This window comes from Rhinopithecus bieti, unplaced genomic scaffold (assembly GCF_001698545.2).
Source record: "Rhinopithecus bieti isolate Rb0 unplaced genomic scaffold, ASM169854v2 scaffold_22436, whole genome shotgun sequence".
NCBI classification, from domain to species: Eukaryota; Metazoa; Chordata; class Mammalia; order Primates; family Cercopithecidae; genus Rhinopithecus; species Rhinopithecus bieti.
Genome location: NW_016810644.1, coordinates 532790 through 544009, shown reverse-complemented (window position 1 = coordinate 544009; position 11220 = coordinate 532790). Strand labels below are relative to the sequence as shown.

General features: G+C 62.8%; 2 protein-coding genes across 2 annotated transcripts in view; both read left to right on the top strand.

Annotated features, from left to right (window-relative positions):
* The window catches only part of ZNF628 (zinc finger protein 628), an 8037-nt gene extending 655 nt beyond the window's left edge, over positions 1-7382 (top strand). The window contains 16 exon segments of the mRNA XM_017892582.1: positions 4152-4810; positions 4812-4913; positions 4915-4942; positions 4945-4993; positions 4995-5070; positions 5073-5228; positions 5230-5255; positions 5257-5321; positions 5324-5367; positions 5369-5444; positions 5447-5533; positions 5536-5662; positions 5664-5766; positions 5769-5933; positions 5935-6039; positions 6041-7382. Coding sequence (XP_017748071.1) covers positions 4157-4810; positions 4812-4913; positions 4915-4942; positions 4945-4993; positions 4995-5070; positions 5073-5228; positions 5230-5255; positions 5257-5321; positions 5324-5367; positions 5369-5444; positions 5447-5533; positions 5536-5662; positions 5664-5766; positions 5769-5933; positions 5935-6039; positions 6041-7267 — 3090 coding nt within the window. The 5' untranslated portion in view covers positions 4152-4156 and the 3' untranslated portion in view covers positions 7268-7382.
* Positions 7383-7464: 82 nt separating this feature from the next.
* NAT14 (N-acetyltransferase 14 (putative)) lies at positions 7465-10445 on the top strand. Its single transcript, XM_017892583.1, has 3 exons — positions 7465-8114; positions 8516-8635; positions 9289-10445. The coding sequence occupies exons 2-3, from the start codon at positions 8564-8566 to the stop codon at positions 9835-9837; spliced, it is 621 nt and encodes a 206-aa protein (XP_017748072.1). The 5' UTR covers positions 7465-8114; positions 8516-8563; the 3' UTR covers positions 9838-10445.
* The last annotated feature ends 775 nt before the right edge of the window (positions 10446-11220 follow it).

The following is an 11220-nucleotide window of genomic DNA, read 5'->3' as shown; positions in this document are numbered from 1 at the left end:
GGAGACGTTGGGGGTGGGGGGGGAGCGTGAAACCGGAAGGGGTACCTTAAAGGGGAGGTCGCTATTTCACCGCCGACTTTTGCCCGCTGGGCCGGCTCCGCCCTCTTAAAGGGCAAGGGGCTGCATTGAGAGGGCGGATCAGGCTTTGCATTTTTACAGAGGCTTTCTGACTTAAAACAAATTTTTTCCCTTAAAAGGCGGTTATCTCATTAAAGGCCAGTGGCCGTTTCCCAAACATTGAAGCAAAAACTCCTGAGTCCTGGTTGCTTCAAAACGATCCCTAGTTTAGCTCAACAAAGGTGGAGATGGGTCTGCAGTGGCAGCATCCCCTTAAAGGGGAAGTCCAGCCTGCTGAAAGGGTGTGGCGCGGCCTTTTAAAGGGGATGCCCTCTTCTTGCTAAATGGGACCCCGCTGTTTCAGGGCACGGATATCTCGTTTAAGGAGATGCTCGGCCTTCTCAAAGGCACGTGCAGCTTCTTAGGATCAGTAGGTTCTTTTTTTTCCTTTTTTTCTTTTTTTGGAGACGGAGTCTGTTGCCCAGGCTGGAGTGCAATGGCGCAATCTAACCTGCTTATATATTAAAGGGTACGCTTATCTTTTAAAAAGGAAGTTCTTGGCTGGGCGCGGTGGCTCACGCCTGTAGTGCCAGGACTTTAGAAGGCCGAGGCGGGTGGATCACTTGAGACCAGGAGTTCAAGACCAGCCCGGCAACATGGTGAAACCCCGTCTCTAGTAAAAATACAAAAATTAGCCGGGCGTGGTGGCACGCACCTGTCATCCCAGCTACTCGGGAGGCTGAGGCAGGAGAATCGCTTGAACCCGGGAGGCGGAGGTTGCAGTGAGCCGAAATCGCGCCACTGCACTCCAGCCTCGGTGACGGAGTGAGATCCTGTCTCAAAAAACAAAACAAAACAAAAAAACCAGGAAGTTCTTACAGCTTGTCCGAAGGGGATGCCCAGGCTTCGTTCATTTAAAACTTGTTTACTGAGTACACACTCTGCCAGACATTATTGAAGGCACTGGGATGGCATACAACAGTGAAGCAGACAGAAGCCCCTATTTTCACGGCGTTGACATTCTAGCATGGTGAGACAGAATAAAAGAGAAAACACACACTGGTCGTATAGTAGCGGTTCTCATCTGGGGGCAGCGGTGCTCCCCTGGGGCGACATTGCGGCTAAGACTTGGAGGTGCAGGAGTGCGCTTTGTGGACAGTGTAGAGGAGAGCTTCATAGGCCAGTGTCAGGCGTCCAGTGGGTCAAGGCCAGGGGCCAGGGATGCTGCTCAACACCCTACAGTGCACAGGACAGGTCTGGCCCCACAGACCATTCTGAGGCTGAGAATCCCTGGCTGTGAAGGTGATAATCGCTGTGGGGGAAAAAATAAGGCAGGAAAAGGGAATGGGGAGTTGGAAGGGATTGTAGGTTTCAATAAGGCTGTCGGGGAAGCTCTCACAGAGTGGATTTCAGTGAAGACTCGGAGGCGAAAGAGAGCAGCAGGCACAGGTGGAAAGGAAGGGCGGTTCTAGGCAGGTGCCCTGAAGTGGGAGCAGGCCTGCCTGGCCATCCTGGGTGACCAGAGTGACCAGGGGTAGGTGGCCAGTGAGGATAGCAGGAGGACAAGTCAGGGAGGGGACAGGCCGCAGCCTGCAGGAAGTCAGCAGGCTCGAAGACCAGAGCTGTGGCAGATTTCTGAGCACAGGAATGCAATGCCCAGCCCTCCCTGTTGACTGGTTCACTTCAGCTGCTGTATTGGGAACAGAAGGGTGGGCAGGGCACGGGTGGAAACACGGAGATCCGTGGGGAGGCTGTTGCAGCTGCCTGGGAGAGAGACAGTAGTGCCTCAGATCAAGGTGGAGGCCTGTGAGAAGCGGCCGGATCCCGGATATGTTCCGGCTGGAAGGGGAATCTGCTGACAGAGGTGATGAGAGGAGGCGAGGAGCCTCGGGCCTGAGGTAGAAGACTGCTGCCGTTTTCAGAGATGGAGAAGCTATGGATGGAGTAGAAGTTGGGGGCGAGGAGCAAAAGACTATAGATTTTGGGCACGTTAAGTTTGAGGTGTCTACGAGTCGTTCAGATGGCACAGTCTAGCAGGTGGTGTGGCATTCAGAGGGTAGGTCTCATAGAGCTGGAGACCTGGAGTCATTGTTTGTAGACGGTGGAGTCCTGAGACTGGGTAGGGGCTCCCAGGGAGAGAGGACAGAGAGAAGAGGACCAAGGGGTGCCCAAGCCCCCGGTGCTCCCATATCTAGAGGTCAGGGAGGTGAGAAGGAACCAGGCTGGGGACTGAGATGGGGTGACAGGTGGAGGACAGCGAGGGAGCGAGGTATCCTGGAGGCCAAGGGGAGGTGGGCCACGGACCCAGTGACAGGTGAGCCATTGCGGGCCATGCACCACTGAGGCCGTGGTGGAGTGGGGGCACCAGTGTGGGACTGAAGGGGTTTGAATGGGGAAAGAGCGGGTTGACACTGGAGTTGCTCTGCTATGAAGGAATGGAGAAATGAGTTCGCAGCTGGACAGGGAAGTGGAGTGAAGAGATTTTTGGTTTTTAAAGATGGGAGACATAGATTGTTGGTTCTGCAGATGGGAATGGTCCAGGAGAGGAGGAAAAGTGGAGGATGTGGGTGGGAAGGCAGGGTCCATGGGCACAGGGTCAGGCCTGTGGGAAAGGACCACGCAGGGTTTCTGGACCTCGCACTGTTGACATCGTGGCTGGGATTGTTCTCGGCTGTGGGGCCGTCCTGTGAATTGTAGGGTGTTGAGCAGCATCCCTGGCCTCCGCCCACCAGCTGCCGAGAGCACTTTCCTCTCTAGTTAACAGATAACCCAGAATGCCTCCAGGCACTGCCAGATGTCCCCTGGGTCAGACGCACAATTTGTCCCAGTTGAGAACCACTGGTGTCGTGGTCAGAATGTGCGAACCTTTATTTTCACAGAGGCATGATCAAGGACAGGGTTGCCTGCCAAGAACAGGAGGGGAGAGAAGGGGCTGGAGGTTTCAGGAGAAAGAAGCACACTTGCGGGGTGCATGGACCAGAGACATGCAGTGTGAGCCAGGGAGGGTGATGGTGAGGGGGCCGCAGATTTCATGGGCATGAAGGCAAAGTGAGACTTAGGCCAGGCAAAGTGAGACTGAGGCCAGGCAAGGCGAGGCCAGGCAAGGCAAGGCCAGGCAAGGGGGTGCCTGTCATGGCCACCTGCAGCATTTGTGCAGGGTCAGGCGGGAGTGAGGATGTGGGCTGGCTGGAGGAGGCAGGGCGGGCTGAGTGGTAGATGGGGATGGGCTACAGTCTAAGGATTTTGGGAGTTGAAGCACCAAGCGGGAGTGACCTAGAAGGCTTTGCGGTGGTGGGAAGTAGATTGTTCCAGACTCAGACCATGAGGACAGTTTTTTTTTTTTTTGAGACGGAATCTCTCTCTATTGCCCAGGCTGGAGTGCAATGGCATGATCTCAGCTCACACTGCAACCTCCACCTCCTGTATTCAAGCAGTTATCCTGCCTCAGCCTCCTGAGTAGCTGGGATTACAGGCGCCCGCCACCACGCTGGGCTCATTTTTGTATTTTTAGTAGAGACAGGGTTTCATCACATTGGCCAGGCTGGTCTCAAATTCCTGATCTCAGGTGATCTGCCTGCCTTGGCCTCTCAAAGTGCTAGAATTGATTACAGGCGTGAGCCACCGTGTCTGGCCCCATGAGGAGGATTTAGTTAGCAGGAAAAAGTTTAGGGGTATGGCAGTGGGAGGAGTGTGGAGGCCGAGGCGGAGGATAAAGTCTTAGAGGGAGAGCAGCAAGGAGCAGAGCCAGGAGAACCCCTCTGTGTGTGGTCTTCAGGGACCTGCCTGTCTGTAGAGGGAGTGAGCAGACTCCTAAAGGCAGCGCTTGCTGTCTTGAAGGCGGGGCCCCGCCTTCTCAGACCTGGCCAGCCTCCTAAGGAGGGTGACCACCAGTTTGCTGGGGAGTTTCCATTTCAGCACTGAAAGTCCAGCATCGCTGGCACCTGCTCAAGTTCCAAGCAAACTGGGACCACTGGAAACCCTAATCCTAAGGAAGGTCCCCTGCAAAGGGGGTGACCTGGGGAGGTAGTGTGTGGGTTTGGGGTTGAGATGACCCAGTGCGGGGGTGAGCCTCTGACCCGGAATCCCTCTCCCAGGTGTGATGGTTGGCTCCCACGCGGACATGGCCCCGGCCTCTACTGCGGAGGGGGCCGGGGAGAAGCCAGGCCCTGCGGCCCCTGCCCCGGCGGCCCAGTACGAGTGTGGGGAGTGTGGCAAGTCATTCCGGTGGTCGTCCCGGCTTCTGCACCACCAGCGCACGCACACAGGCGAGCGGCCCTACAAGTGCCCAGACTGCCCCAAGGCCTTCAAGGGCTCCTCGGCCCTGCTCTACCACCAGCGAGGCCACACAGGCGAGCGGCCCTACCAGTGCCCCGACTGCCCCAAGGCCTTCAAGCGCTCCTCCCTGCTGCAGATCCACCGCAGCGTGCACACCGGCCTGCGGGCCTTCATCTGCGGCCAGTGCGGCCTGGCCTTCAAGTGGTCGTCCCACTACCAGTACCACCTAAGACAGCACACAGGCGAGCGCCCCTACCCGTGCCCGGACTGCCCCAAGGCCTTCAAGAACTCGTCCAGCCTGCGGCGCCACCGCCACGTGCACACTGGCGAGCGGCCCTACACCTGTGGCGTCTGCGGCAAGAGCTTCACGCAGAGCACCAACCTGCGGCAGCACCAGCGTGTGCACACGGGCGAGCGGCCCCTTCCGACTGCCCGCTTCCCCAAGACCTTCACCCACTCCTCAACCTGGCTGCTGCACCCCGCGCACCCACGGCGCCGCCCCTGCTCCGCCCGGGTGCCGCCCCGCCGCCCGCCCCCCCAGCCCGGGAGCCCAGCCGGTGGTTGGCGGCAAGGTCTTCGTGTTGCGATGCCTACCTGCAGCGGCACCTCCAGCACCCATAAGCCCTCCCGCGCCCCCGCCCCGCCCCCCGCCGTGGTGCCCGAGTTTTTTGGCGGGCAGCGGAGACCACGGTGGAGATGGTGTTACCGTGCTGGATGGGCTGCGAGCAGGGATTCAGCAGGCGAGGAGCTTGCTCCTGGGCCACCAGCCGTGCCGGCCGGAGGCGGCGCCCCAGCACCAGGACGCACCCGCCGAGGGCGCCCAAGCCGACCAGCCACCGTCCCTCTGCCGCAGCCCCCTCTCCTGCCGCCGCCCCCGCCCTGGCTTTGCCTGTCTGCCCATGCGGCAAGTCCTTCCGGACGGTGGGGGCTCTCCCGCCACCAGCACAGCCACGGGACTGCCCGGCGGGCAAGCGTTCGCTGCGGCAGCTGCTAGGCTCCTTCCCGCAGCTGGCCAGCCTCCTGGCTCATCAGCAGTGACCACGTGGAAAGGCGCGGCCGAGGCGACCCGCCTCCGCAGGCTGAGGCCGCGATGGTGACCTGCCCCCAGGAACCGCTGCGGCTGCCGCCCCCGCCCCGCCACCACCCCCGTCGCCCCGCGTCTGCGAGCGGCCCTACAAATGTGCCGGTTGCGGCAAGGCCTTCAAGGCTCCTCCGGGTTGCGCTACTCACCTGCGGACCACCACGGGCGGCGGCCTACCAGTTGCGGCAGAGTGCGGCAATGCCTCAAGCGCTCTCCCTGCTGGCATATCCACCAGCGCGTGCACACGGCCTGCGGCCTTCACCTGTGGCCATGTGGCTCACCTTCCAAATGTGTCCCACTAACCGTACCACCTGCGGCTTGGCACTCGGAGAGCGACGCCCTACGCCTGCGGGCGAGTGTGGCAAGGCCCTTCCGCAACACGTCGTGCCTGCGTCGCCACCGCCCGTGCCACACTGGCGAGAGTACCCCACGCCTTGCGGTGTCTGCGCAAGATGCTTCGCGCAGACTCCAACCTGCGCAGCACCAGCGTGTGCACACGGGCGAGGGCCCCTTTCGCTGTCGCGCTCTGCCCCAAGACCTTTCACCCAACTCCTCCAACTGTGCTGCACCAGCGCACGCACTCAGCCGAGGCCCCTTCCACCTGCCACTGCGGTCGCGGCTTCGTTAGGCTTCGTTATGGCCGCCTACCTGCAGCGGCACCTGAGGACGCACGCCCCGGCCAACACGGCTCCCAGCACCACAGCCCCCGCCGCAGGCTCCCAGCCCCCTGCTCCACTGGCTGCCGCCCGGGCCCCGCCAGCCACCCAAGATGTCCACGTCCTGCCCCACCTCCAGGCCACGCTCTCCCTCGAGGTAGCGGGGGGCACGGCCCAGGCCCCGAGCTTGGGGCCAGCAGCGCCCAACTCTCAGACGTTCCTCCTGGTGCAAACTGCCCAGGGCCTCCAGCTGATCCCTAGCAGCGTGCAACCCCCTACACCTCCGCCCCCTCCCGCACCTCCCAAGCTCATCCTGCTGCCCTCCTCCAGTGCTGGGGCTGGGAGCGGCCGTGCAAGGCAGGGCCCGCGGGCAGTGGGGAAAGCGGGCCAGGGGGCGGGAGTTGTCTGGCTGCCAGGCCCTGGGGGTCTAGGGGTGCAGGGAGCGGCCAGCGCAGGGGCCAGCGGGGCAGCGCAGAGCCTCATCGTTCTGCAAAATGTAGGGAGTGGGGAGGCAGGGCCACAGGAAATGAGTGGGGTGCAGCTCCAGTCCCTCCGGCCAGCCCCAGAAGTAACCACGGTCCAGCTCCAGCCAGCACAGGAGGTGACCACGGTCCAGCTCCAGCCTGTGGCCAGCCAGCTCTCCAATTCCAGTGGGGGAGCTGTGGCTACTGAGGCGCCCAACCTGCTGGTTGTTCAGAGCGGGGCAGCTGAGGAGTTGCTCACGGGCCCCGGCCCCGGGGAGGCGGGGGATGGTGAGGCCAGCACCGGTGTGGTCCAGGATGTCCTCTTTGAGACACTCCAGACGGACGAGGGCTTGCAGAGCGTGCTGGTGCTGAGCGGGGCCGATGGCGAGCAAACCCGGCTCTGCGTACAGGAGGTAGAAACTCTTCCCCCTGGGCTGACGGAGCCGCCTGCCACCGGCGCACCCGGACAGAAACTCCTCATCATCCGCAGCGCCCCAGCCACTGAGCTGCTGGACAGCAGCAACACTGGAGGAGGCGCCGCCACGCTGCAGCTCCTAGCCCCACCGCCGTCAGGCCCAGCCTCGGGCTCCGCGGGGCTCCCCGCGGCTCCAGCCTCCCAGATGGTACAAGTGGTCCCCGCAGGAACTGGGCCTGGTGTTATGACCCCTCAGGGCCTGCCCTCCATCCAGATTGTCCAGACTCTACCCGCAGTCCAGCTGGTGCACACGTTTTGAGAAGAGCCAGTGATTCCCCTCCCGCCCCACACAGAGACCCCGACTCACTGCCAGGCAGGGCGCGGCGGGGTGCTGCAGGCTGGGCTTGCCTAATAAAGACCCGAGTCTCCCCGCCTGTGTTCTGTTTTCCTGAGGGGAGGGAAGGGGCAAAGTCATGGTCCTGGCCCCTGCCTGGGCGCGTGGAGTCTTAACACTTGCGTCCTAGGGCCAGCCACTACGTGGGGCTCAGTTCCCCTGTCCTGAAACCAAAAGACGTAGGGGTCATTATAGTGGGGAGGTGGTGGCATCTGACTCCAGGGAGTGCCACTTGTTCACTGTAGGTCGCCCTGCTGCCCCCCTCGTCTGAGAAATAGGGGGATCTTTATGCGGGAGGGCCCTGCGAGCCCGGGCGCCCCGTGGGTGGAATGGGGTCCCTGGGGATGGGGGGTCGGGCGCCGCTGGGCTGGGGGATGCTGAGCGCGGCACCCAGGAGAATCCACCCGCGGGCATCGCTGCCCAGAGCTCAGGTTGCTCAGCAACGAGGGAACGTGGGACTGGAGCTCGCGCTGGTCCCCAGCTCGCCGTCCGTCTCCTGCCGCCGTCCGTCTCCTGCCGGCGCCCGCTCCCGTTTTTCCCCAGGTTCCCTTTCCCCGTTGCTCCTTCTCTAGGGACAGGAGAGGTCACCTCCCGGCCCGCCGCAGGGTCACTGCTCCCCGCCCGCCCTCCGGGGAGCTTAGCAACGGTTGCTACGACCCGCAGCGGGCAACGCCCCGTCCCCAGCGCGCGCGGTCTGACGTCACTTCCGCCGGCGACCCCCTCCAGACCCGCTCCCGAAACCTTGTCAAAGGACCAAAGGCGACCCGTGCAGGTGCTTGCGGGTCCTTGTTCTTGTGGCGCGGGACGGGGACGACTGTCGGGGAGGGGGCGCTGGGGACCGGGGCGGAGCGAGCGTGGTCCGTTCTCTGGCATGTGGGGAGGGGGCTCGTGGCTCCGTGCCTGGGAGGGAGCCCCGTGCTGCAAAGTGTGGGCGTCCACAGCGTGTTTAGGAGTGTAGATCGCTGAGTAAAACGGGGGAGGGGGATCCCAGGAGACTAGCAAGGTCGCTGAGTATTGTGGGGGGCGCCTGTCCTGTCCAGATCCTCGCTTGTGGGTTCCAAGGGCTCTCATTGTCCTGGTCGGGGAAGTGCTGCTGCTGCTGCTCCCCACCCCTCGGGGGGCTTTGGGGACAGAGGTGCCCCCCTGGCGCTGACCTGCTTGTGTTCTCACCAGGTGCACGACGCCAGCTCCCTTCTGGGGGGCGGGGGCCTGGGGGCTGCCATGGCCCCCAGCCACCTGTCAGTGCGGGAGATGAGGGAGGATGAGAAGCCCCTGGTGCTGGAGATACTGAAGGTGAGAGGCAGGGGCCCCAGGGGGCCTGGGAGTGGCTGGAGTGGGGGGCATTGCAAGTGGATTCAGCCACCCCCTCCCACCCACCTGAGCCAGCCTGAACCCCTGGAGCCGGATCTTTTCTTCCTGATCCTCAGCTGCACTGGGGGTTGGGAAGGTGTTCGGCAGCTCCAGGTGCTGCTGAAAACCGCAGCAGGTGTGGCAGCTGGGGACTCACCCCCCAGCCCTATTGGGACCCCAGCACCATCGCCCTCCCTAGTCTCCCATCTCCAGTCGGCCCGGCACTCCAGCACAACAGCCAGCTCTGTGCCTCCGACCCCAACTCTTCAAAGCACAGCCAGCCCCCCAGTCTAGCCTAGCAGCCCCCCTCCAGCCTCCACTCCAGCCTGAGGCACGCTCCCTGTCCTTACTTCCCTGGCGCCTCACTGCGGCATTGCTACTGAATTGAGTGCCCCCACAGCTCCTGATTCATTCTTCCATCCATCATTCACTCTCGTTCATTCACTCCATACCCAGCGTGCCACACTGGTGACCATCGGACTATACTGCCTTCCCTTCCCATTTGGGAGCCCTCGCCCCGCCCCGGCAGGGTCTATCTCTCTTTGTCCAGGAGGCCTAAGCGTTTTGGATGGCTGAGCCACCCCTCCTGCCCACAGGCCGGCGTGAAGGACACGGAAAACCGCGTGGCCCTCCATGCCTTGACACGGCCACCGGCCCTGCTCCTCCTGGCAGCGGCCAGCAGCGGCCTGCGCTTTGTTCTGGCTTCCTTCGCCCTGGCCCTCCTCCTGCCGGTGTTCCTGGCTGTGGCTGCCGTGAAGCTGGGCCTGCGGGCCCGATGGGGCTCATTGCCTCCACCGGGTGGCCTGGGGGGGCCCTGGGTGGCCGTGCGGGGCTCTGGTGACGTGTGTGGGGTCCTGGCCCTGGCCCCTGGCACGAATGCAGGGGACGGGGCCCGGGTCACCCGCCTGTCTGTCTCTCGCTGGCACCGCCGCCGGGGCGTGGGCAGGAGGCTGCTGGCCTTCGCGGAGGCCCGGGCTCGGGCCTGGGCTGGGGGCATGGGGGAGCCCCGGGCCCGGCTCGTGGTCCCCGTGGCTGTGGCTGCCTGGGGGGTGGCGGGGATGCTGGAGGGCTGCGGCTACCAGGCCGAGGGAGGCTGGGGCTGCCTGGGCTACACGCTGGTGAGGGAATTCAGCAAAGACCTGTGACGGACAGCCAGGGCAGGGAAGGAGGGAGGGGCGCCAGCACCTGAAGAGCACCTACTGTGTGCAGGTACTTTTACGTGCTCTCCCTCAGTGAGTCCTCAGCCACCCAGGGCCCAGAAACAGAGGCCTGCCGAGGGGAGGAGCCTGGCCTCTGCCCGGCCGTCGGCAGTGTGAGGTCTGTAGTGTTTGAGCTTCTAAGAGTGAAAGGACTCCTTTTCCCTCCTGGCCCTCAGGGGCCTCTCAAGGTCAGCCTCTCCAAAACCCCTACCTCAGCTCTGTCTGCACTGAGAAATCTCCCCGGTGGATGTCTGCACAGCCTGTGCTGTCTGTGCCCCAAGCCTGGGAGAGCTATTTGGGGAGGGGGAGAGGAGGCCCAGCAGAATATGCCCTAGAGTTAGGGTTTGCGACTCCGCCTCCCTGGAACCCGGATTGGGTCAGATGCCTGTGCTTGGAGGGGACAAGGTGGACTGCTTAGCGGGCGCGGTGCACAGGGCTGCCAGGCCTGGCCCCTCCCCGGGAAGGTCAGTCGAGAGCTGAGATGGGCAGCGCTGTCCCTTCCCCCAGACCCGTCTGGTTTTTTACACCGTTTGTTAATAAAGCCCGAAATTGCTATGTGCCTGCCTCATCTCTGATGCCTTTCCCAGTCTGTCTCCGGACACCCCCCGCCCATTTCTGTCTGGCTCCTCCTTTCCCCAGTTAACATGAATTGTTGGGGGGCGGTGCTGGACTGGGAGAAGGGGAAGCTGTGAGCTCAGGGGCAGCCCCGGGCCCTGCCAGCCCTTCTGAGTCACGCTCCCTATTACCGAATTTTTTCCACCTCACAGCTGCCTGGTGTGCAGGGAGTGGGGGGTGTGTGTGTGTGTGTGTGAGTGGAGGAGTGTGTGGAGCCCCTCCCCTTCCCAAGCCTTGACCCTTGTGCTGCTTATCCCCCGACCCCAGCTCCCTCTGGGACGGTGAAGTTCAAACTCCTCTCTCAGCTGGGGACTGAGGGCTTCACACTCAGATCCACCAGTGACGGGGAGGACTGGAGGGACGGGCCTTTCAGTCTCTTTTCCTAACCCAGGAAGTCCCTCCTGGTGTCTGGCTGCAAATCTTCTTGCTGCTGCACCAAGAGCCCCCAGGTCTGCCCAAGCCCCAACCCTAGCAGTGGTCTCACTGGATTTCCCTGACCAGACAAGAGAGGAGACAGAGGTGGGCGCCCTCTCCTGCTCATGCTGCACCCCCACGCACACGTCCCCCAACCCCTGTCCTGTGCCTTCCTGCAGCCAGCCACCCCCTGAGCATCTCTGAGCACAGCACTTCGCTGGCTACAGCCTGGCCGGCGTCTCCGTCTCCCGTGTGGGTGTCTGCAGTTGGACACCCTCCCTCCCGCCCGCCACCCCCCTT